At 47.0% G+C, this 26,876-nt stretch overlaps 1 protein-coding gene across 1 annotated transcript in view; it reads left to right on the forward strand.

Annotated features, from left to right (window-relative positions):
* The first annotated feature begins 961 nt into the window (after positions 1–961).
* Positions 962–26,876, forward strand: part of TP63 (tumor protein p63) — a 176,933-nt gene continuing 151,018 nt past the window's right edge. Inside the window, exon 1 of the mRNA XM_075004126.1 lies at positions 962–1,239. Within this exon, the coding sequence (XP_074860227.1) occupies positions 1,181–1,239 (59 nt within the window). The 5' untranslated portion in view covers positions 962–1,180. The remainder of the gene's footprint in view (positions 1,240–26,876) is intronic.

A 26,876-nucleotide genomic window follows, 5' to 3' on the forward strand; every position in this document is an offset into this window, starting at 1 on the left:
AGAGTCCGATAGATAGGAATGGCATCCCTAGCCTCTCTATGTCAGAGGTTGGAAGCGGATGTCAGGAGAAGGATCACTTTGGTGATTCCCTGTTCTGTTCACTCCCTCTGGGGCATCAGGCATTGGCCACTCTCAGAAGACAGAACGCTGGGCTAGATGGACCTTTGGTCTGACCCAGCATGACTGTTATTATGTCTTTATGTTCTGTTCTGGATATTTGGCCCTTCAGCGGGGAGAGTTTCCCAGGAGCTGGAACCCCCAACCGTAGCAGTCAGAAATCACACAATGGCCAGGTTGTAAAACGAGCTGCTCTTTGCTCAAAAGGAGAGGTGAGTGGCAGGAGGTGCCTGCATACCCTGGGATGGGGCTGTGGGAAAAGGGCTGCAAGGCAGTCAGATATAGAAGGATGCTGAGGATAAGTGAGGTGAGAAGGAAAAGGCCTGGGGCAATATAACACTGGTGGCCTGCAGGCCAGCATTGGGGTGAGCTTCTATTTAGTTGCCTCCTGCTGGATTGGCTGGTGGGTAAACTCCACCAAGCCCAGGGAAGAGCATAGGTCCCAGTGGGGAAAGAGGCAAACAGTGGGGCAGACACACAACCATCTACCAAGAGAGGCAAGTAGCCATGAAGGGTCTTTTTGGGAATAGCTCTATGTAGGTTAGAAGCTGCTTCTGCGATATCTGGTGCTGGCCACTCCTGGAGATGGACACTGGATTATGTGGGCTACTGAACATTCCGCTGTCAAATCAGTCCTACTGTATGGAACAGAAACTTGGAGAACAACAAAGAGGACTGTCAAAAAAATCTAGATGTTTATTAATAACTGCTTCTGTCAAATTCCCCAGATCCACCAGTCAGACACCATCAATAACCAAGACCTGTGGCAACTGACTCACCAACTTCCTGCCAACGAAGAAATTAGGAAGAGAAGAAGGTGATGGATTGGACACACCTTCAGAAAACCAATCACCAACATCACAAGGCAAGCCTTCAGTTGGAACCCACAAGGAAAAAGGAAAAGAGGGTGCCCAAGAAACACCTGGTGTAGAGACAGACACTATACAGATGGGGGACACCTGGTCAGAACTGGAAAAGATTACCCAGGATGGGATGCTGGTGAACGCTCCAAGATATAGGAGTGGAAGAGGCTTACTACTACTATTACTACTACTACTACTGAATGTTCCTCCCTATTCCACCTGTGTGCCCAACAAGTCGTTGGTGTGGCCACATCTGGAGGTAATGAGATAATTCAGTCTCTACACCAGTAATGAACCCTGCCAAAGGGCACTAACAGAGTTCCAGCCACTTAGTCACTGGTAATGGTATTGAAACAGGTAACCTAGTGCAGATGCTGTGGACCATGGCGAGGTGATTTTTGTTCCCTGCTGACCCAGGCTGCAGCATTGGGAGGAGAAGGTGAAATCAGTGTCCTGGAGGAGAGACGCCCTAGGACCACTGCTAATCTCTGTGGGAAGCTGAGTCCCACATGAAGGACAACTGTCACTTTTTAGGGTATAAGTAGAAAAATTTGTTGCCAACTGAACAAGGTGGAAGGTTGTCCTTATCCGAATAGGGGAGCTCAGCAGTTACTCTGAGCTTGTCAAGAAATGGACCAAGAACAACATTCTGCTTAAGGGGCTCTGGGGAAAACCAGGTGATTCAGCTCTGCCAGTGCAGCCTGGGATGTGGAAGGCGAGATGAATGCCTCACCTCTCCCATGCCACTTTAGTGCTGTTTTGATGGGTAAAATGCTAAATAAACTGTGGCTTGCATCCCCAGCCATATTGGCTCCCCTGCGTGGACAGCCATGTTAAGGAAAAACAAGACTCATGATTTTGATCTGAATGGCTATGTCAACACTAGAGAGTTTTGTAGACAAAACTTGTGGACCATCTGCAGATAAAATGCGTTTGCCAACAGAAACTGGGAACAAAAATGCTCTGTAGATGCTCCGGGGGGACCTTTTCTCGACAGAGTGGATCAAAAGATCGATCTTTTCCAACAGTAACTTTTGTAGACAGATGCTTCTAGTGTAGATGTTGCCAAAAAGGGCACCCCAGAAAACAGGCTGTTGGTCCTTAGTCACTTTTCTAACCATTAGTCAAGTTCTTGTGAAAAAGTTTACGAGCCTACATAGTAGATGACTAAGCCTGTTCCGTACTCTCAGTGGCTGCCTAGACCTCTTGATCTCTGGGGAATAAAGACAAGCAGGGCCTCTTGTATCAAAAATAATAGTCACTGAGCATGAAGTTTGACTCTGAACAGTAACAGTTGTGGGGTCCTATTCTTTGCTTCTGAATAGAGCCACATTAAATTTGATTAGCTAAGAAGTAGAAGGATTTTTTTCCCATAATTGCTGGCTTTCAAGTCTCAGCCTTGGGTCCTAAAGTCACCCTGGCTTCTTTCTTCCTGCTGTGCCAGAACTAATCATGTAAGTGCCTGCAAATGCTACTAGATTCCCAGGGATACCTGTACCATCACATGCTTTCACATGACACTCTCCTCATCTCAGACTGGGAAATTAGTTCAAGTGGCAGAGTGCTTGCTCAGCATGTAAGAGGCAGTGGGACTGATGCCCACATTCTACAGGGGAAGTGGTGTCCTCATGTCTCAGTTTGAGTCAACAGTGTGCCTTGTAGCCATGAAGGATAACGGCATATTGGGGTGCGTTAGGAGAATTTCGAGCAGATCTAGAGAAATTATTCTCCTTTATTCAGCACCAGTGAGGCCACGTCTGGAGTATTGCGTGCAGTTCTTGATGTGGATGCATTGGAGAGGGTCCAGTAGAGGGCAACCAAAATGTTTAGGGGGTTGGAGCACACGACCTACGAGGAGAGGCTAAGAAATGTTGGCTTCTTTAGTTTGCAGAAGAGAAGAGTGAGGGGCAATTTGATAGCAGCCTTCAACTTCCTGAAGGGGGGCTGTAAAGAAGATGAAGAGAGGCTGTTCTCAATAGTGCCTGATGGCAGAACAAGGAGCAATGGTCTCAAGTTACAGTGGGGGGAGGTTTAGGTTGGATATTAGGAAAAACTATTTCACTAGGAGCATGGTGAAGTACTGGAATGGCTTATCTGGAGAGGTGGTGAAATCTCTACCCCTAGGTGTTTTTAAGTCTCAGTTTGACAAAGTGCTGTCTGGGATGATTTAGTTGGGGTTGATACTGCTTTTGGCACGGGGCTGGACTCGATGACCTCCTGAGGTCCTTTCCAGCCCTAGGATTCTATGATTCTGTGAGTCTATGAAGTGGTGTTGTCCTGCCTTCACAGGGATTTTCATAGCTGGTAGGAATTTAATCCATAGTTCGGTTAAAGAAACAGAATCGAGCTTGCAATCCCATAGCTATGTTTGCTACACAGGGCAAAGAGGCGTGAAAAGTTGTAGAGGTTTGTTTTAGCCAGTGAAGTCAACTCTGAACACATCTCCCAATTATAGGAGGTGGCAGTCTTCCTCAGTCCCCTATTAAAATTGACCCACCCTTTCATTTTAAATATAGTACCCTTTGGCTGTTAAGACCACTAAGGTTTATGTCTTCTGAAGGCACTATGGCATGACAAACACTTGGCGCATCTATGTATGAAACAGCAATGTTCCCCAATGCATATGTGATGTGACTGGATTGTGAGATGAAAGTACAAACCATTGTTGCTGCCATTGTTACACACTTGCACCAAATCTTGTACAAAGTGTGCCACATAAGATGTGGATAAACAGCTGATGAGTCACTGACTCTGTTTATCTTATTCATATGCATGTATAATTTTTGTATTTGAAGTTATGAGTATTGGCTATGTGCTTGTATTTCAAATGTTTGCTTCTAGGACAGGTCAACAGGAGGCTTGGCCAGCCTATTGTGAGAAGACCTATTAGTCAAATGAATAGCAGTAGCTAAATGACAGTGCACTTTGGGAGGTGCCAATTGACATCTGGGTAGCTTTTCTCTGTCTGTTCTGACCAGCATGGGAGCAATGGCCGGTGCCTCAAAAGTCATTCATAGACAGGTGACTTTCTCATGTGACAAACTCCAACGTGTGGCAAACTTTCCCATAACGAGAGCAATGGGATTCCCTCCACATGGACAAGACTACAAAAAAGTCCTGGAGGTTCCTCCATTTGTCTTCAGTCTGGCTCCTCTCCTCTGGAGTATCTTTGCTACAGACGGAAGCCTACAGGGATTGATGACCCATCCTAATAATGTATGTATTTCAGAGGCTTGATTTACTCCATCTCTGCTACAAGCTTGCACCACGAACTTTTGCAATGGGTGCAGGTAATTTTGGTTCCTTGAGCAATTTTAACTCTCAGCCTTTCTAGAGGTTTGGCTAACAGTGTGATCTTTTGGGTAAGATCCAAGTTACAAGCTGACCTGGGAATACGACTGGTCCTGTGGGATCAGAAGAACCTCATTTGTATAGGAGTGGTACTGGTGTTGGTGCATGAGAACTAGAGGGGATGGCTTGTGTGACTTCTTGCTAGCCAGTGTAGCAACCTGAAGTGCTCTCTATGACTGGTTTGGTGCCTGATAGTAAATGACCCACAGTCTTAGTCTGCAAGTAGCCCTGTGTAAGCAATTCACCCTGAATTGACCCTCTCAGCAGTGTCCCCTAGACAACCTCTATTGCATCATGCTAGCCATTGCAATAATGCAAGCTCTCCACACTGCTTCTCAGAGCTGGATGCACTGGGAAGAAGTGTAACAGACATGCTGAGAACATTAAATACAGGTCAGGAAAGAAATTCTCCTGCAATCACTGTGCTCAGTAACAATTCCTACTAAAGGACACAACCTTTGGCTGGGTTCTATTTTCTTCCTGGCTGTTGGCAGAGGCTGGTGTTTTTATGTGAATGCTTTATCCCTGGCTGAATTTGTCTAACTCATGCTCTGTTGACACTGGAAGAGGGTCAATATTTCTCTGTGAGAGATGATGTAAGAAGCTGGCAAATGGTTGACTCAAAGAGGAATTACTATTTTCTTAACAGCTTGTCAACAAACCTGTTTACACTTGAGGAGCCAATGGTTTCCTCCAGCTCTGAGAGCCTGTTTGTCTTCTAGGGGCATGGGGAGGCTAAAAATGATCAGCCATTTCTAGCCAGGGGTTATGCCAGTGGATATAGCTTCAGGAACACTCTGTGAATAAAAGCACGCTGCTGGTCTGTATAGTGAAATGGTGCCCAACCGGTGTGCAGTATACACACCTTCCTGTGGTTCCTTTTGATGGTGAACTCTTGACATGACTCCCAGCACTTTGCTAGATCTCCGCAATCTTTCTCATCGCATGCTGGGGTATTTGCTTTGCAGTTACAGCTGGAATTCCAGGCTGCTACTGGAATTCTCAAGAAATGGGTTGTTCTCCCTCATACTGCTTCATTTAAAATGATTTTAATGCTTATCCCATTTAATTTGTAAATGACTTTGTCTGTCTACCCAGGAATGGGATTGCTTTGGGCCTTGGCCCAGCTGCTGGCTCCTAGTTGCTGGTTTAAATCCAACCCTCCTAGGCAGTATCTGAAACTAAGCATGTGGTAGCCTGGAGAAATGAGTAACTGGCTACTTTTGTCTGGTTCTCTGTGCATCCAGCCTCTGGGCACAGAATCCAAATCACAATCCCTCTTCACTAGCATTTCTATTCATTTTTTTTTGCATCTCCTTGGAGTAGGGTGACTGTCCATCCCATTTTTGGTAAGACAGCCCCATACTTTGGGCACCAGGCAGGTGTCCTAACTTATTTTAGCAAAGGGGCTAATTGTCCTGTATGTAGCTCCCTGTGGGTGCAAAGGTGCAGCTGCTGGGTGGAGAGCACACAGACATCATGAACTCACCTGCTCTCTGGCCACACCAGAGGGAGCCAGCAGTGGGCCCTGAAGAGTGAGGGGTATGTTGGGGGGTGTGTGGCTTCCTCCTCTTTCATGGCTCCCCAAGGTGCAGGGAAACCAGGAACCCACCCCGGGGCAGCTGCCCAGCTTCTGGTTCCCAGCGGCTTGGGGAAGCTGGGAGTGCACCGGCTCGGCTGGCCCCCAGCTCCCTGAGGCACGGGGAAGGTAGGAGCACATGGGCATGGCTGCCAGCCCATTCCTGGCACCTTGAGGCATGGGGCAGCTGGGGAGGTGCCCCGGGGCAGCAGCCCTCGGCAGCCGCAGCCAGGGAGCTGTTCCCCCAGTCCTGTATTTGGGTAGAGAGATATAATCACCCTACCTCTGAGACAGGAGGAAATGGCCTGATAGAAATGCATCACCCACCCTACTGCATGTGGCTCACTGTTCCATGCAGTGGCACACAGGGTATATTTGCACGTGGTAATAAAGTACAAATTTATTAAAGTCGACTTTATAACACCAGATTTTATAAAGTCAAAGTTGAGCATCTGCACCTGCTCACAAAGTTGACTTCGTGTGTCCCCATTAAATTACCTAAGTTCAACTGGGGCAGCAGTGCATTGTGGGTACCTATCCCACAGTTCCTGCAGCCCTGTTACATTCTGGGTTTCTACGGGAAATAAGTCACCGCAAGTGGATCTGGGTGTCTGACATCACCATCCCAGGGTGTATTGCCCTCACTTCCCGCTTCCTGCTGAAAAGCCAAGGGAATTTTCACTCCGCTTTTACGTTGCCTGCCATACCCCAGTACAAGGATAACATGGATCCGGAGATGCTTCAAGTTGTTGCACAGTGTTTTATGATCACTTTCCACACGGCGCGGCAGTGGATTCTGAACCTAAGGAGCCTGAGTGATGAGTATCTTGAGGTGATGGGCATTTTCACATACCATGAGCTGGAGAGGAGGAATGTGGAGTTGATGGAAGCACTGGATGCATTGTACACCATGGAGGGCAGGTCCTGGACATGCAAAACTAGCTCAGACTGGTGGGACCAAATCATTTTGCAGGCATGGGACAATCAGCAGTGTCTTCAAAACTTCCACGTGCGTAAGGGCGCTTTCATGGGAATTTCTGAATGGCTGTTCCCCAGCCAGAAGCGCTGCAGCACCAGAATGACACCTGCTTCGAGAGTTCACAGGCACGTACAAGTTTGCAACGCCAGACAGCGACGGGTCAGTGGGAAACCACTTATAGAGAGAGAGAATGAGTCTCCTCTGTAGTCTTAGCTGAGAGTCACTTCCCTTCTAGCTCAAGTGGTAGAGTCTCATGTACTAAACTCTAGAGGTCACAAGTTCAAGTTTGCTGGTTCATGGTCATGTATCTAGTCCATTTTTTCTTGCCTGGACTCTCTCAATGACAGTATATCGGGGTGGAGGACAAGGTATAATTGCACACAGACTGGCTGTGTTTGATGGCTTTTGCTCGGCTTTTTGTGTGCACTTCAATAGGTCTGTAAGGTGTCTTGCGTGCCTTTAAGCATTTACACTGCTTCCAAGCAACAGCCACCCAGCTCTGGTCAGCCTCTTTTCTTGCCTGATGCATTCTGCAGTGCACTTCCTAATGGAAGTCGCTGGTACTATGTAAACAACATACTGAAAAGTTTTGCTCTTGGTGGGTGTATATTCTTTTTGTTACATGGCAAAGGCGTGTGGACTGAAGTCTCCCGGGGGCAGCTAGTTGGTAGTGCTGCAAAACTTTAAAGTAACTTTAAAATTCTGCTCCAGTCTAACTACCCTAAATCAATAAAAATGCTTGTAATGTTCTGACATGCCCTCGGAGACTGAAGAGAAAAGGTTCCTAAGCCAGCTGTGCTGTGAGGCGGTGAGGGCGGGTGGAGCATTCATTTTAATAACTATTTTTTGCACTTTTCTGTTTTTTCTGCTGGCAGCCTATCGAGATTAAACCTTCCATGTTTGGGTGTATAGTTTTGTCAGTTTTGATGATTGTTACAATTAATTAACATGTTTGCAAACCGACTTCCTCCCCAGTTTGCACATGCAATCAGTGTGTCTGTGAAAGCCCTTTATTTATCTGGGCAAAGGGGGCATTTCCCAGCAACTCATGGAACATGGTATGCAGAGATACCAGTCTGAATGCACATTAGTCTTGGGCTATGTCTACACTGGCCCAGAAGATCAACCTGCTCAGGGTCAATCTTCCAGGGTTCAGTTTTTTGTGCATTTAGTAGGGATGCGCACAAGACACCTCTCAGAGACCACAGTCGACCCCAGTGCTCCTTGTGAGATGTGAGACATAAGGGAGGCTGATGGGAGAAACTCTCCCGTCGACCTTCAGCAGGGACGGCCAAGTAAGCTGTGTGTAGATAGGTCAGTTCTAGCTAGTCAATTGCCGTAGCTAGAATTGTGGATCTGTGGCCGACTTACTTTGCCGAGTGTAGACACAGGTTTGGTGAAAGGCGTGTATCTAACAGTTCAGGGGCCTGAAGTCCTACTTTCAGAGCAATTTCGGCAAAGGGAATAGCAGGTAGAGTCTCCATCACTGGCCAGTTTTAAATCAAGATTGTATACTTCTCCCCTAAAGGGTCCGCTCTAGGAGTTATACTGAGGATGTTCTATGCTCTGTACTCTGTAGGAGGACAGATGACATGATCGCTGTGGCTTTGGAATCCATAAATCTATAAGGTTATGTCTAGGTCACCAAAAAAAAAAACAAACCCAAACCCACCTGCCACAGCAAGACACGGATCCTGGGGCTACTAACTTTAGCTCACGTGCAGGTGCGAAAAATAGCTGTGTGGATATTCCAAGTCAGGCTGGAGCCAGGGCTGTGGTGCTCGGCCAGGGGGTTTTTGGAGCTCAAGCAGGAACGCCTACACTACTATTTTTAGCACCACAGCATAAACCTAAAACTGTAGCCCCCCGTCTTCAGGGTTTTGATTATTTTGCAGTGTAGATGTAGCCTGAGGGCCCCAGTTTTGATTCGGAGCTTGTTGTGCAAGGTGCTGCAAAGTGCACAGCTAGCCCAGCCACAGGAGCTTGCAGGCCAACCAGACTAGATGGGGAGCGTGTGGGAGAAAAGAAGCAGCAGCCCCATTTTCAGATTGGAAACTGAGGCACAGTAGGACTCAGTGACTCTCTCATGGTCACACAGGGTGTCAGTAGAAAAGCTGGGAAACCAAGGCAAATCGCTTGAATCCTAGTCCGGTGCCTTGTCCACAAGCTTATTCTTCCTTTCCAGCCTCTAAGAAACCATTTCACCGCCAACATTTCTTAGTCCTGACTTGGTTCCCCTGCCCCACTGGAGTGCTGAGTCTCATTGACTCTGCAGTGGCCTGGATGGCAGGATGAAGATTTCAGTAACTGGGACTCCTAACAACTTCTAGTTCACCTTTCTTTGCAATCCATGCTCAGCTCATTGGGCTCCAGCTGCACCCCACACCAGGCTGTAGGGCATCTGTGCTGTTGGCTCCTTTAAGCTACATCTACACGTGAAGCCTACATCGAAGTAGCCTATTTCGATGTGGAGACATCGAAATAGGCTATTTCGATGAATAACGTCTACACGTCCTCCAGGGCTGGCAATGTCGATGTTCAACATCGACGTTGCGCAGCATCACATCGAAATAGGCGCAGCGAGGGAACGTCTACACGCCAAAGTAGCACACATAGAAATAAGGGTGCCAGGCACAGCTGCAGACAGGGTCGTAGGGCGGACTCAACAGCAAGCTGCTCCCTTAAAGGGCCCCTCCCAGACACACTTGCACTAAACAGCACAAGATACACAGAGCCGACAACTGGTTGCAGACCCTGTGCATGCAACACGGACCCCCAGCTGCAGCAGCAGCAGCCAGAAGCCCTGGGCTAAGGGCTGCTGCACACGGTGACCATAGATCCCCGTAGGGGCTGGAGAGAGAGCGTCTCTCAACCCCTCAGCTGATGGCCGCCATGGAGAACCCCGCAATTTCGATGTTGCGGGACGCACAACGACTACATGTTCCCTCAACGTCGAAGTAGGGCGCTATTCCCATCCCCTCATGGGGTTAGCGACTTCGACGTCTCGCCGCCTAACGTCGATGTTAACATCGAAATAGCGCCCAACACGTGTAGCTGTGACGGGCGCTATTTCGAAGTTAGTGCCGCTACTTTGAAGTAGCGTGCACGTGTAGACACGGCTTTAAGGTCATCAGAAAAGCTGTGCTTGTCTGCCTTGAAATAATCCAGTTCACATTCATCTCCATTCCATTCAACATAACCTGCAGCTGCAATTTTTAAGGCTGGTTTTTAACTGAATTCCCTTCATCCCAGGGCATGTGGGATTTCCCCCGCCCCCCAATGTTTCAAAAGCAGGTGGTCAGTGGGAAATTCCAGAAAGCCCCCTAGTGGACAGCTGCTCTGTGGAGTCTTGAAACTTACCCTATTCCCTAGCAGCAAATCGGAGGTAACTTGGCATCTGTATTAGCACATCTGAAAATTTTAACTTTCCTATAGCTCAATAACTGGCACAAGTTCTATGGGTTTATAAATGATAGTTATGGCATTATACAAATCTTTGAACCCTTAGCATCTTCACCATTCTCTTGTGCTATGCACCATGGCCGCTCAGAGCTGACTATCGTGTGCCACCAAAGCAGAGCAAAACCACTCTCCATTAACTTCTAGCGGTAGGTAGTCCGTCGTGTCCAGTGATGAGGTGTTGAGCTTACACAGTCTCATCGGTTGTGGACTCGCATGTGGCTGGGAAGCCCAAGCTTTGAACAGCGTGGGCATTCACAGTGGGGGAAAAGGGAATTGTCCTGGCTCTGTGGGTGCGGCTGCTGCTAACTTCTAGCAATGAGGGATTAAGACACACAGCAGAAGAACAGTACTTAGTCCAGTCTAGTATATTGTGTGAATGCCTGTGAAATAATTATATTGCTGAAATTGTTTTACAGTAAACCCTCAATTCACGCAGTGTTTGCGTCCTGGGCAACCTCCATGTAAATCAAATTTTGCGTAAATTGGGGAGGTTGTGGTGTTCCCCAGGATTTCCCTGGCTGGGGGAAGCAGGTGACTGGAGCAGAGGCTCCAGCTGGACGCTCCACCTCCACCTGCGGGAGGGTGGGGGCCAGATTAGGGGCCAGGTGCCTCTTGCTCCAGCTGCTGGCCATACAGAGCAGCCATGGTGCACCTGCCCCCCCCCCGCCCCCGCCGCAGTGTGGCTTGGCCCTGCGGCTGCTCTGGTGGTGGCAGCTCCAGCCACAGTGCTGTAGCCCTGGGCAGCTCCAGCTGCCATGTGGCTTGGCCCTGGACCGCTCCAGCCGTGCCTGCTCCTCTCTGCCCTTGGTGGTTTAGTGCCAGGCAGCCGCAAGGTGGGAGCTGCCTCCTAAGAGCCCTGAGCCAGCCAGCAGTGCAGGGGTAAGCAGAGAGGTGGGGTAGAATAAAGCAGTGCCCCCCCAGACTTGACTCACGTTAATATGAAAACGTGTAAGTTGAGGTACGCTTGGCTGTTTAGATCTGTATTACTCTGTTTTTGATAACAGGAGCTCTTCCTTTAGGTACTTGACTAAAATTTGTAAAGCGCGGCTGAGATAGTCTCGCCGTTGTTCCGGTGTTTGGGGATGCTGCTTGTGTGAATTTACTGTTGGCGAAAGTCTCAAGTCCCAGTCCTGAAGCTGTGCCATTTAGCATATGGGAGAGAAGAGAGCTGTAGTTGAGGTGGTCTGCGCTTTTCTATTCCAAGTTCCCATTTCCAGTCATTCATGACTTTCTGGAATGCTTAGCTAGGTGACGGATCTCTACATTAGCATGAGCTCTTTTGGGAAGTTTGGGCTCCCCGGTTTAGCCATTTGTGACCAAGGGACTGAAGATTATAAATGCCAATACTCTTGCTGGTCATCTCTTAAACAATCTCAGCTCTGGGTGAAGTTTAGCACTGAAGTGCTGAGATGTGGTGACGAGGGCCTAATGAACAACTGGAGAAATCTTTCCAGCTGCTTTTGGTTGAGGGTGAGGCTGTGAAATGGGAACAATGCCCCACCCCCTGAGGGAACAGGTGACTTTGTTTCTACCATGGCATTTTTTCCCCGTGTGCCTTGAAGGCTTAAGGACACTGCAGCCAGAATACATCAGCTTTCAGTACCACCTGAGACAAAACCCCAGTGCACCCATTGATTGAAACCAGAAAATGTTTGCCAGACAGAGGCGAGGAGCAGTGCTGAGAGTTGTTGCAGGCTTTCCACCTGCCCCAGCAACTCTCTTTCCTGGCACGTGTCCTCTGGGCATTCCCATCTCCGACTGCTAGCATTTCAGAGGAGTCTTGTACATCTTCTTGGACTGATTAACTCCCAATTGGCAAGGCTTTGCGGAGCCATCCAAAGCAGTCCAGTAATGTCCCCACGACCCTGTGCCAAGTACGTGGCACTTTCAAATGACTACAGCACTTCACATTTTTGTATAATCTCTTTAATGTGGGGGCTCAGCTTCTGGGAGTTCAGGGTATTTTAATTTGTTGGAGCATTTCATGTTTCCACAGATCTGTCTGTGACACTTAAGTGAGGGCTGAAGCCTGCAAGAGCTGGAAGCTGGAGGTGGACGGAGTTTGGGAGTGGTTCTTTTAGCTTCCCAGTGGACTCAGTGTTCACAACACAAAATCTGCCACCACACTCTTCCAGGAACTGCCTACACTCCCAGGCTGGGTTTCACCCGACGCTTTTCTGCTCTGATCTCCTCCCTACCCTGTTCCTCGCAGGATTACACTCCATAGGCCTCCAGCTTGGGAACTGCAGCTGATGAGGGCATTTTCCCCTGGTCCAGCTGCCTGGTCCAACTGTACTACTTGCTGGGACCTCATGAGCTTCTAGCTATGACCTGATCCCTGTCCTTAAAGCATCAGCTCGAAGGCAGCTAGTTAGCTACAGATATGGCTTGGGTCTAACCCCACTTAAATGGCCAGCCATCGTGTGACACAGACCAACTGTGCCTAGAATAAATGTCTCAGGCCACAGTTCGGGAAGGCATCCCTGTTGAAGAGACCATGTCAGTGCTACTGGAACTGAAACCTATATGCAAATGCCTCCCTGAACTGATACCTCAGTGGGCTGCAACGGAGGAGCATGTAGCATCCAGGGTTTGGAGCCCAGAGACCAGACACCATTAAATGACCCTGGGTCTAAATGACCCTCATCCAGCTTGATTCTTGAATGGCTGCAATATGTGTGGCAGAGCTGTGTGGAAAGAAAAACCAGATCTGCACCGCTGCTGCTCCTTGTTCAGTGTTGGTCGTCTCTCTGCAGCAGCAGCGGGACCGGAGTTGGTCCCTCTGTCGCAGAAAGCTGCGGAGGGGATGGGCAGTGTATCACCAGCCCTTCGCAAGAGAACCTGGTGGGCTAGCAAACTGCTAATGCTGGCACTGCCCCCCAAGGCACTGGCTGAGGGAGTTGGGCCCACCAGCCAGCCAGCCATGCCCTAGCACAGTGTTTCTCAACCAGGGCTGTGTATATCCTTGGGGGTACACTGAGGTCTCCTGGGGGAACATCAACTCATCTAGCTGTTAGCCCCGTTTTCCAACAGGCTACATAAAAACTCTAGTAAAGTCAGTACAATCCAAAAGCTCATTCGGACAATGACTGGTTTCTACTTCTTCGTATGCGTCACACTGAAACGTAAGTACAATATTTCTATTCCAATTCATTTATTTGATAATGAGATGGTAGAAAGTCAGCAAGTTCTCTGTGGGAGTCTTCTGGGATATTTGTGCTTGTTTTGGTAAGTAGTTTTTAAGTGAGGTGTAACTTGGCGGTATGCAAAACAAATCTGACTCCTGCAAAGGGGATGGTACTCTGGAAAGGTTGAATGGCGCTTGTTTGAAGACTGCAGGTTACCTGAGGACCATGCTTCTCAACCGGTGGTATGTGTACACTTGGGGGAGGCAAGAAAGGTCTGGGGGTACTTATAATTGTTTTTAAAAGGAGTATGTTATAAAAAACAAGATTGAGAAACATTGCCTTGGCAAATTCAGATGCCAGGCCAGCTAACCACCTCCTGAATCTATCTAGAAGGGTCAGGGAATATGAGCTGCCATGCTTTCCCTCTCCCTAGCTGCCCTACGATATCAGGGGGTAGGGGAGAAGGAAGATGTGAGGGCTGCATGGGAAGGAGTGGGGGTGTTTTAGAGATGGATGGTCCTTGCTTTGATTTCCAAGGACCAGGCAATGAAGCACCCAGTGGGCATGTTTTCTCCAGTCTCTGTCCCTGGGACCTAGGGCGTGGTGGGGGCTGTGGAGGGACTTCACATCCCTGTCCTGGGAAAGAGGTGGGGCAGTTCTTTCTCACCTTCAAGAAGCCTGGAAGTGGGTGTGTGCCCAGGTGTTTTCCAGGCAGCTAGCTGCCTTCGAGAAAGTGCCTGAGCAGCACAAATTCGGGTTAGAATGGTTGAAAATGGCACATGTTCAGGAAATGACTCATTTCCTGACCCAGCCCTAAACAATAATGCTATTCGGTGTGCACAGCATGTACTGTTTGCCCAGGGATTAGCCTTCTGTGGGTGTAAACTCTGGTACAGGAAGATGCCATCTCACCAGAGAGCGTGAAGTCTAGGTTTCCCTTGCACTATGCGGCGCCCGTGACCCATGGCATTCCCACCTTGTGAAGAAGTGCAAGAACCTGGGAAACAGGAACGCTGCCTCTCTCAATCTGCATCTGCATGGAGCAGGAGCCAGCTCCCTCTGGCTGGCTGTGGTGGATTGCCTAAAATACTCTTAATTTAATTAGCATTGAACTGGATCATTATGAAAACTAAGACTAATTAGTTTTCAGAGTCATGGTCCAAGAGGCACTTTGCTGCCTTTAAAAAGATAATTAAGCAAAGTGGATACAAAGCCCTGTGCGTCTCGGCACTAAGAATGAAAAATTCTTTCCTAATCTAGGTCTTGTTTTTTAGAAGTGCTTTGGGATGAGGACTTCATTGTCTGTCTCATTGCTGGTGTGGTGATCTAGTTTTGATCAGTCGCTATCCAAGACCTAAAGGTTTGTCCGCAGTGGAGAATCAACCAGAAGATCTATTGGCTGTGTCTACATGGGCACAAATCTTCGAAACAGCCATATTTTGAAGATTACTAATGAGACACGGAATTGAATATTCAGCACCTCATTCGCACTAGGATGCTTCCGGCTGTGGCGTTTTGAAAGCCCTGCTTTTGAAAGAGCGCGGCTCGGCGCGGCTACACAGGGGTCCTTTTCGAAAGGACCCCGCACCTTTCGAAATCCCCTTATCCCGCTCACTGATCGGAATAAGGCAATTTTGAAAGGGGTGGTTCTTTTCTGAAAGGACCCCCGTGTAGCTGCACCGAGCCACGTGCTTTCGAAAGCGGGGCTTTCAAAGTGCTGCAGCTGGAAGCGTCCTAATGCTAATGAGGTGCTGAATATTCAATTCAGTGCCTCATTGGAGATCTTCGAAATATGGCTATTTCGAAGATTTGTGCCCATGTAGACATAGCCATTGTCTAATAAACTATTCTAGACCAGGTCTCCTGTATACGCTCTATTCCAGAACAAGGAATTGTCTACACTGGATTTTGTTTTTGCGTTTTTAAACTCTTTTATTTTGAGTGAAGGGGAAAAAACTTGCAGCCATACTGTAAAGCTTGTTATTCTGGAATAACTGGACATCTAATTCAAAATAGTAACTCCACCAAAACAAATGACTTTTGACAACTCCCCCACCCCACTGTCAATTTTAAAATTGACTCAGTGTGTACTAAATAGAGGTAATTATGATTTAATAGGCCTTCAGGGAGGCATCCAATCATAGCTTTTATTTTGAAATTGGAATTTCTAGTGTGAATACTCAATTTCAAAATGCTTTTGGAGTGTGAACGCTCTTTTCAGAAGTAACTTAGACATTAGAAGGTCAAATAAGTTATTTCTGAAAAACCTTGCACTGTAGAAATAGCCTAAAAGTTGCCTTTTTTTCCCCAGAATAATTAATCTGTTTTGGAAGTGCACTAATTATTCTGGAATAAATGACTTTGGTTACGGAATAGTGTGTCCACATGGAAATGACTTTGCAATTGTTATTCTGTATACAGATGCCATTGGCCTCATCTTGTTCTAGTCATGAGTCCCCATCATTTTTAGCAGTTTGCCTCTGTATTGAAGACTTCCAACTATTAGAGTGATCCTGTGTATGTGCCACTGCTCTGCACTGGCCAGAACAAGGACTGACCAACTTCCAGCCTCATGGTTTGTTTTTTAGAAAGCTAATGAAATCTCTCCCTCATGTCTATTGCTACAGGCCTGTGGATTTGCGGCAAGAAGATCTGAGTTCTGTTCCCCGTTCACCCCTAGAAACCTAAACGGCCATGGGTGCATCGATTACTACAAACATTGCACTGTTTTGTAGCCAGAGTTAATCCCTGCTGGCCCAGTGTGGGGTTGTCTGTTTATTTACAAAGCCCTGTTTTTCTATCAACACAGGAGAAATTCAGTAACAGGAGTTAGTCCTTTGCCCAGTTACAAGACTCGTTCAGCGTTCAGCCAGCACTGGACCCAAAAAGCAGGTTTTCTAAGCTTTTTTCCCAGGGTCTGACTGCTTGTGCTCTCATGCAAACAGTGCCTCTAGCCAACATGTTTGCCATAGGACTTGCCTTGGGCCGTGAGGTTCAGCTTTCACTCAAGCCTTGCTAAGTGCTTGTGTTTTGAATGCTGGCGCCGAGTGTTGCAGCTGTCAGAGTCCAAAAGGGGGCTTGATTGTTTCTTGCATTTATCCTAAGTGCAGTGTGGTGGCTGCCCTTCACAGCCTGTTTCAGTGGGGTTTTATTCAGGTCCCTAGCTTGCCACTGGATATCATAGTAGTAACTAGTGGTTCCAATCGTGAAAGAGGCCCTACAGTGCTCGGTACTGTACAAACATACTATAAGAGGTGATCCTTACTTCATCATCTCAGCACATAAAGTGGAAGAAAGAAAAGATTCCCTCCATCTGACAGAGGAGGATCGGGAAGATTAAGTAAGTTGCCCAAGGTGTCACAAAGTCTGTGGCAGAGATGGGAACTGGACCTAGATCCCCTGAGTCCCAGCCTGGTGCTGTAACCCCTAATATCTAGGGTCAAAGAGGTAATTAAAAACAACAGCGAATAATTTACTCAGTGATTGGGGCAGTGGGGGATGGGGGAACCTCAGTTGAATAGACTTTGGTGGAAATAGTATTCAAACGAGGTCAAGGGATTCCAGAAAAAACGCCATCTCATCCTGGAAAAAGGTATATGCATCCCTGATGCGATGCAGAATGCTCAGAGTTCAGCTCCTCCCGGGGGAGGCCACATGCGACGACCTCAAACAGAAACAGCAAGTATGGGCCTATTGAAACTAGCGATAGACCTTGCCCAAGTTCCTCTTCCATTAATCTTCAGTTGTATCTAGGATGACATGACTTGAAGTCAGCAGTGTCAAGACCAGCCAAAATCAATATCAGTCTATATTGTTCATGCATCCAGAGCACGGTGCAGCTGTTCTTGCTAGGTACAGAGAATAATTTAATCTCCTTGTGCAATATGTATTGAATTTATTATTTGGGGGCTTTCAGTGAATGCAGAGAAGTGAGTGGGGAAAGTCTGGCTTTTGACTCTGAATTAGTACTACATTCACAAGTAAAGGCACACGCCTGGTTTGATAACTCCAACCAAATGGTTTCAGTTCAATCTGTAATCTTATGTCTGTCCTTTTGCTGGTTTTCTTCTGTCTAGGCACCTCTGTTATTGATCTGACTTAATGCTGAGATCAGTGCGATGGGGAAAGAGAGAGAGATGAGACAAAAACGTATGGAGATAAAGTGGTCTTAAAAATAATTAGCGTTGGATTTTTTTTTAAAAATTGCTCCCTCTTTGTTTGTCTTTTCAAACATGCCACACTGGATTTTAGACTCTCTCTGGGCAGTTCTCCAGTTTTGTTTTCTCATGGGCAACATGTTGCAGAGTGTCTGAGTCAAACTCTGACCTGGGAAGATGCGGATTGCTGGGCTGATTCCTAAACTGGAAGCATGGCTTATTTCCCAGCACACTCTTCCCAGGCTGATACCACCCGGGGCAGATATGGGGACAGAGAAGATCTGACCGTATCCCATGGTCTACACAGGAGAGGGGCGTGAGTCCCAGCCTTAGGGGTGAAATCCTGGCTGTGAATTCAGGGGGCATTTTGCTAACAAGGGCAGAGTTTCAGCCTAGATTTCAAGACCTGTCTCACTATAATGCTGGCATCTGAAATCCAGCTCTCAAGCTGCAGTTTGCATGGCCAGCTCCCCTGTAAAGTAGATACAGCGTGATCTGGCACTGACCTTTTTTCTCAATTGAAAGTAGTAACCAGAATGGGATGCTGCCCTAAATGCTCAAGATAAAGACCCAAGGAAAAACTAGAAGAGGCAGGAGAGTGAAGTGGCGGGTGCCGTGTATGTTTGCAGGGACACCTCCTGCACTGCTTCACCTAACGCAGTGGGAATTTGGCTGGGAGTGGTGGTTTTTTTCAGATGCACCCAGCTTTGGTCTATCTCCATTTCACTGAAATCCACAGGAGGATTGCTTTGCCATTGATTTCAAAGGGGTTAAAGATGGGCCAGTGCTGGGCGAGTGGCTTTACTTGTCCCACCTTTAAAGAGAATGGCGTCATTGACTGTTTGATATTATCCAGAGGGGATTCGGGAGTAACTCTTCCCCTGCCCAGTGGGTTCAGAACATCATCTCTTCCTGATCAAGGTAATATTTGAGGTCACTAGAACAGTTAGTGAGGAAACACAGACAGCATTGTATTCACTATGCTGCTAACTCACTGCACTGCTACCCGGCATGACCATCCTAGTTCTGCAGTTTGGTACCTTCTCAGAACTCAGCCCCTCACAAACCAGATTCTAGATTCCCCTGAACCTGGCAAACACGTGGAATGTGTTGATTTTGGTCCCCATCTAAGCATGATACAACATTTTTCTTCCAGGATGTTTTATTAATTTGAACAACACGCTCAAAGTAAAACATGCGGGCTACGTCTACATGACAGGGTTTTCCTAGCAAAACTGGGCTTTTGTCAGGAAAAACTGGTGCATCTGCATGCAAAATGTGCTTTGTTAACAGTTTGTGGATAAAACCCAGCACATCTGTTGGCAACATTATACCTCTCCCTGTTCAGGTTGTTATTCCCCAGTCCAAATGATTTTAAAACGGGGGGGCGGGGGGATAAAAATTGAGGACTGTTTTAAAAAAATTGAAAATTGGATTTTTAATTGGATTTTTTTTATTTTTTAAAAAAATCATCAATAAAACACTAAATTTCTCATATAAAAATAACAATTGAAATTTAAATATCATGATAAACATGCTAAATGTTCACATACAGTCTGATAAAAATGAATTAATGGCTCTGGTCTGTCCCACTGAACTGCCAGTTCTGGGCCTTCAGTGTCTGTTTCTCAGCAGACTAAAATATAACACATGCAAAGAAAGACACGACCTGGATAAGTTTGTTTTTGTTCTGTGCTTAGGTAGTGGTGGACCTGGTCCAAGCACGGCAGAGGAGTTAGTTAAGAGCTTGTCTGAAAGATACAGAGACAATATATAGGAAAGGACAGAGGCAGCATAGAAAGGAACAGTGGAGTGGACTGGAAAGAAAAAAGGAAGAAGTTATTCAGCACACACAGAGCTTCCTATAACTCCTGCACACTTTGGCCACAGAAAAGCTGTCCTGGCTTCTGGGCATCAGAGACAGCCTATCTGGGAATATTTTGAAGGAATTTGTTCACTGGGTGAAAAAGGAAATGTTAAGTACAAGCAGTACAAGAAGATGTGGGGCCTAGTTGCAAGGATGAAACATCATAAGGAAAACTGCTTATCGGGAGAAAATGATGTGGGTGAAGATGTGGCGATGGCTGAATGTGTCACCTGGTAAATAACTTAAATAATTCACTTTGCAATGCATCACTCCTCAGGACTTTTCTGTGTCTGTTAGTGCAAGTGTGATTTGACAAGTAAATTCCCAAACTGTTTACTCTGTTGGATGTTGCTAGGAAAAAAAGTTTAGCTTGGCTAATCCTTATGGCCTATTTAGAATCTATCACTGAAGTGTACAATTCAGAAGGCTGCAGTAAGAGAAATCTAGTGCTGCTAGTTGCCACTGGCATTTTCTTTTATATTAGAGTATCTGCCTGTTCCCAAAATATATTAGAGTTTCATTTTCTTTTATATCATATAATATATGCCCCTTATTTTGGAACATCATGGCAACAGACCGTAATAGAAACATAGAGCACTAGAATTGGAAGGGACCTTGAGAGGTCATCACGTCCCAGTCCCCTGCCCTGATGGCAAAACCAAGCACCATCTAGATCAATCCCATTGGATATTTATCTACCTTCTTTTCCAATGATGGAGATTCTGCAGCCCTGGTGATGGGCACACTGTAAGTCTATTTCCTATTTTATTTTGGTATAGTTCAGATTTTCCAAGGGAATCCCGTTCTGTACTTGTATTCTCAAAAACAGAAGTGCCAGTGAGTTCAATGGTGCTTACTCTGAAATCAAGGGCACTCTTAGCAGAGTCGGTCTTTTTTTTTCGGGTAACTTGATTTAAATCAATGATTTCTTTTTGGTGGCTTGTCGTGATTTAAACTGATGATTTAAATTGCCCTGATTTCAATCAATCCATTCTGAAAAATTTCAAAGCTCAATGTGCAACTTTCAAAATTTCTGATTTTGTTGCTTAAAGTGGACCCACTTGTGTTTGGATCCAGACTGAGCTCTCTGTGCTCATACGCAGTGGCACCTCTTACTGTATGTGCGGAGGCACTTTGTGGGAATAACATGAAATACTGTACTACTCACCTAGGGTACAGGAATCCAGTCCTTGGGGAGGCAGGTGGGATGTGTGAGTGTATAGGGATGTGTGTGTTAGTGCATGGACAGTCTGTTGCTGTTGTTCCTAAAGAAAGGGAACTCTAGAGTCACCAAGTTAGACAGCGGTCCTATTTTATGCTCTAAAATCCTGTTTGCCTCAAAAATAATGTAGGGAAGAGACTGCTGACAGAATGCGCAGTTTGCCTCTGGATTTGCATTTGCAATGGTAAGTCAAAGGATCCCCAGGGAAGCCAGCAAGTACCAAAATCTCTTGAATCTTTTACAGTTGGCATTGTGAAATATCATTGTGCATCTATAATTAGGGTGGGTAACAGATGGCTAACATGTAGTTATAATTAACATCTAATGCACAGTAAAATAACCCAATGCAGCCAGTGATTCACCAGCTCCCAAAGAATTTTAATTCCTCTTTGCTGAGCATAAGCTTCACTTACAGAAACTGGGACTGTAGGGGAAGTTAGTTGCCTCATTAATTTCACAGGGATACTACACTGTATTACAAGCTGTGTGTGTGTAAATGCTTCATTCTTCTGCATTCAAATATATGGCAATGTATCACCTGCTTTCATAACTTGAAATCATGCAGTAAAGGGATGTGCATATTGCTTTAGGACCACACTGCAACATGTTGCAAAGTTCTGTGAGACAGACTCTTGAAGATTTGCTGCTTAGGAATTACTACCAGTTGAACCTGGCACCCTCAGCACCTGAGCGGTGCTGAACAAAAGAATTTGCCGAACTACAGGAGGTCGATATTTGGCTAGAGGCATTACCTACACTTTTACTCCTTACTGGGCTCTTAGAAGACATTTAGGGGTAAATTACAGATAAACAACAGCACAGAATAGTGACAGCCAGGAGTGGTGGCTGGAAACAAATTTTATGGGACCACAGGAAACTTGGCCACACCCTTGGTAAGTGGTCATCTGGCTAACTAAAATCGTGCCAGATTATGGATGTTGTTGGACCAGAAAGTGCCGGACTAGAGAGGTTCAGCCTGTAGAGATGTTCTCTCCAGCCATCCACTCAGCTTGAGGGAGTGAAGTTTCTGGACTTCCAAGTGCAAAATCAATTTACTGGAGAGGGGACTGAAGGAAATAGCTCATACCCAGACATGATCTCCCCTCCCCTTTTCCCAATATTCACAGGGTTTGGAGATCTGGGTCCCTCTCTGTGTAGCATGTCATGGCCCTTCATTAATGAACCTCCACGCTGTCTGAATATGGCAGGGAAGCATGTCTGCCCTCATCTTTCTGGTGGGGCAAAAAAGGACACAGGAAGGGAAGTGACTTGATCAAGGTCACAGAGGGAGACTGTGCCGGAGGCTGAACTTAGGCGATGCTGGCGTACAGTCTTTTGCTCAGATTTCTAGAGCAGGTCTCGCTCTTAAGAGAGCAGAGTCTGGCCTCCTAAATCTTCTGGGTGTGCGGTGGAGTGACAGCAGGAATCTGCAGCTCATAGGATGTGAGGGAGCACTGAATTCTGCTCTAGGGAGGGAAATTCCCTTTCTTAAAGCAGCAACACTCTTTAAGGACATTTTAAAGGCTTGTGTGAGCCCATGGGCCCAGGATAAAAACAGAGGCTGTTGTGTCAGAGGCGAGACGGCCCCACCCATGTCGGGACAGGTGGCAACCCCAGCGAGTGCAGCTCCCGGGTCTCAGATATCAAAGGAACGGAAGTGGCTGTGTAGGTGGAGGGCAAGGCCTCCATTTCCAGCTGACGTTCTGCATGTCTGGCATTCTGGCTGACACCCCTCCACAGACATACACAGCATCATCGCAGAGCCAGGTCAGGCCCAGGCTGGAGTTGTCAGCCCAACTGGACAATACTCTCCATGAAGCCAGCTTCCCGGTATCACCTCAGTACAGTCCCAGGAGCTTTGACTGCAGGACAGCTGGGGCAGCAGCACCTTAGGAGCTTCCTTCATTCTTTGCCACTTCACAGCCCCAGGGGGTCCCAACATCCTTTGCATCTTTGCCCCCTGTTCCTGGGGCACTGGATAGTAGGCATCCCAGCAGTCAATGCAATGGTTTTTGGGACATTTCTGGCATCTAAGGGAGACCTGGTGCTAGGAGGAGACTGTAGGGAAAGACCAGAATCAAGGAATGAGAAGAAACCTCAGGACGGTGGCCAAGGAGTTCCTGGTATGCTGTGGTGTTGTAGCCATGGTGGTCCCAGACTATGAGAGAGAGACAAGACCCGGGCAGGGGATACTTGTTCTTGTTCTTGGCTCAACTTCTGTTGCCAAGAGAGAGACACTTTTCATCTTACACAGAGATGAAGTAGAGCTCTCAGGGGCTTGAGAGCTCGCTCCTCTCATCAACAGCAGCTGGTCCAGTAACTGATATTACCTCACTGATGGTCAGTTGGCCTCACTTTGTCTTTTATAACCCAGGGAAGGGGGTTGATCAGCAAACTGCCCTCCTGGCCATGCCTGGCCAAAAGGCTCGGATTTTAAGCACATGGAGTGTGCATAGACCAAGGGTGGGGTGCGTGTGGACAAGCACTTGAAGAACCAGTTTAGATTCTAGCTGGATGCCTGGTTCTGGTGTCTCTTTCCTGCAACTAAATCACGCTAAAACAGTCTTGAGATGCACTAACTACCTTGATAATATTTACTTCTCCAAGAATGCAGTTGGTGGCAGTCCAGAGGGATATTCAGTGATTTCAAATGAGAGGAGAGCACGAGACAATCTCTCTACTTTCAACCCCTGATTGAGAATCTCCACTCCTTAGAACACTGGCCAAATACTAAGAAAAGGTTTTGGGGCAAATAATTTGGGAACTGGCAGAAAAAAGTCCTTAAGTTCTTTGAACACTATAATACAAGGATCTCTATGGACTGCCCTGCAGACATAGCCAAGAGAGTCCCAGATTCTTTGGGTGGAAGAACTGGCTCAGTGTGTGTTAAATAATTACTCCCAATAAGAAATACTTAGAAGAGTTTTATAAATATACTATTTCCCTATCTGAATACTACAAGCACCTAATTATATCCTAAAGCACTACAGATTGAACCCCTCTGGTCTGGCACACTCTGGTCCAGCACCATCCGTGGTCTGGCATGGTTTTTGTTAGCTGGACATCTGTTAATCATGGGCGTGGCCAACTTTCCTGTCGTTCTATAAAGTTTGTTTACAGCCACCTCCTGTGGTCTGGAAATTCTCTCATTCAGCACCAGTGAGGTCCCAAGGGTGCTGGATTAGAGAGGTTCAACCTGTAACCTCAGTTGCATTAATTGCTAAGAGGTGCTTTGAGTTAGGCCCCAGGGTACCCAGAGGAGGCCAACTTGAAGCTCCCACTTGCTGGTGCAAATGGTGTGACTGCAGGATTCCTGAAGGCTAAACCAGCTTCAAGCCCATGTGGTTTTCAGAGGCCCTTTAATATGGGATGAAGGGAACTTTCCCCAATTGCTTCCAGAGCCACACTGTGCTGGGGTGTGACCAGACAAAGAAGATGAAGGCAGGAATTCATCCAGAACAGTGGCCTGGCAGCAGCACAGAGTCATGGAAGGATTCTGTGCTGGGTCAGCCCCCAACTCAGGGCTCTGGGAAAAGGAAAAGGGGCTCAGCTTGACCGTCACACTGAGTTCTTGCTATTTGCAGCTGCAAGAAAGGGTTCCGGAGTAGGGGGCCTTAGTCCCTTTGCAGACACTGGGAAAAATGGGAACTATTGTTGAGGTATCAACATTTGGTGGGGAGAGGGACAGTCTTCGGTTCCCTCCCCCAGAGTTCTCTTCCTCCCTTGTTCAGTGGCAAAACACAGCAGGTGGCAACTTCCAAACTCAGAAGAACAGGTCCTTGATTTCATTGAAAAATAGGGGGAGAGTAGCAGGGAACCCACAATTCTCCACATACATAGACCCAGTTGTACAGTGAACTCATCTAGACCATGGGCATCCCTCAAAAAACTAGGCGGGTGGTGAAGCACTGGAATGCATTACTGAGAGAGGTGGTGGAATCTCCATCCCTAGAGGTTTTTAGGTCCCAGCTTGACAAAGCCCTGGCTGGGATGATTTAGTTGTGGCTGGTCCTGCTTGGGGCAGGACTCAATGACCTCCTGAGGTCTCTTCCAGCCTTGGGGTTCTATGGTTCTATGAAATCCAGAGGCAACAGAGGTGACTTCAAGCCAGCTTGGCTTCCCTTGTGCCCTGAGCTGCAGTCCTCTCCTGTCAGCCACAGACAGGTGATGATGGGGAATCAGGGCAGACCTGGGACTAGAGCTTCAGTGTCCTAATACCCAGGTCTCTGATAATCACTGGAGAATTCAGCCGCCTTCCCCAACACACGAAATGCTCCAGCACTCTCTGGAAACACACTTTCATGTCAATGCTCTTATGCACATAGACCAAACAGCTTAAACTCTATGCGCTGGGGGAGTGGGAGGAAGGAGAGCCCAGCAGCTGTCTGTCTCTCTCAGGCTGAAAAACAAAACTGATGGAGTGCCACCCTGCATTCTAACCCACCTACACACATACCTCCTCCACATACCCGTATGCCACCTAATTAGCTTGAGACTCCAACTGTAAATCCATCCGACAGACAGATCTGCTATGCCTGGTCTTCCTTCTTGTTTCTCTAACGCATATGCACTCTGCCAGCAGGGAAGTATTATCCCGTCACCAGACTGTGACAACATCCTATGAGATGTTGTGACAAGCTGGGATATCACAGGCTCATCTGCCCTTGAGAGATGCTGCCATTGAGTTCTAACCCAGCAGGGAATTCTTGTCACAACTGCCTCTTTAATTCTGGGCAGAGGGCTGGACTCGCTGACATCCTGAAGCCTCTTCCAGCCCTAGGATTCTACGATTCTATGAATTCCAGCCTGCCATGAAATTTACCAGCCTCAAAATGAGCAGCTCTCCCTAGTTGAAAGTCTTTGCTCCTCAATGTGAGCCTTTTCCTACCTCTCCTCCCAATGAAGTTTTCTCCAAGGCAAGACAAGTATGTTGGCTCGATGGCATTCAGCCCATTATATGCATGTTGCAGTTTTATAAAGTACAAATGCCATGTGCTAGGTAAAGGCTAGCCAAAACCAGAACCACAAGTCTGACTTCCTGGAACTCTGGATTAGACTCTTCAGGTACAAATTTCTCCAAAAGACTTTGGTCCTGGGTTTGATCCTGCACTGGAAGGGGGATTTTCCACTTCCAGTTCAGATGGGACCAACATTTCAAAGGCGGTGCTATTTTTATGAGGTTTTTAATCCTGTGAGATTCCCATCATTTGGGCCAAAATCTCCTGGAAACATGAACTCCTTCCAGTTGTATGAAGAGTTCACAAGATTTTGGTGCTGCCCCATCCAACTCTAAGGTCAGTTTCTGATTCCATCTTGAATTTGACCCCTGAAGCCGAATCTGACTATCACAGTCTGTGTGAGGAGAAGCAGGTTACCACAGTGAAGGGACGGGTGTCAGAATGGAGTACAACAAAAAAGGGCAGGGGAGGGATAGCTCAGTGGTTTGAGCAGTGGCCTACTAAACCCAGGGTTGCAAGCTCAATCCTGGGGGAGGTCATTTAGGGATTGGGGCAAATATATGTCAGGGATGGTGCTTGATCCTGCCAAGAGGGCAGAGGACTGGACTAGATGACCTCCTGAGATCTCTTCCAGTTCTAGGAGATACATAGCTCCATCATCATAATATAATAAAAAGAGGTGAATTCTAGCTACATACATGGACTTCCTAGGGTACACTTATGCTGAACTTTTTGGTTTGCTTTGAGGTAACTGCTGAAGAATTGGAGATACTTGTCATGCTTATTACTTATAGTAATGTGGACTGACCCTGTGCCTGACACAAGCTGTAGGGCGTGAACCTGGGAATCAACATGGGGCAGAAGGATGAAAAGGCAAGTGTAGGTTCAGTGTTAATGGAATCATTGCAGTGTGCTGGCCTGGGAACCCTTATGTCTGACAGCAGTAGAACCCTTGACTTCAGTCAACAAATGTGGACCTAATTACCCCTCCTGTCTTTCTCCACGAATGCCACATATTGCAATATAAGCTGCCTGGACTTGGCCAGGGCTGTGCGTTTACGGGATTCACAATTCACAGATGTTAGGAACTATCAGGCTGAGTGTGGGTGGAGAATGTCAAGTTTTAAATAGCTTCCCTGCCACCCTGGCAGACGCTGCAAAGAAAATGTTTCCACATGACACGCTTCCCACCA

The sequence above is a fragment of the Carettochelys insculpta genome, chromosome 10, assembly GCF_033958435.1.
Source record: "Carettochelys insculpta isolate YL-2023 chromosome 10, ASM3395843v1, whole genome shotgun sequence".
Taxonomy (NCBI): Eukaryota; Metazoa; Chordata; order Testudines; family Carettochelyidae; genus Carettochelys; species Carettochelys insculpta.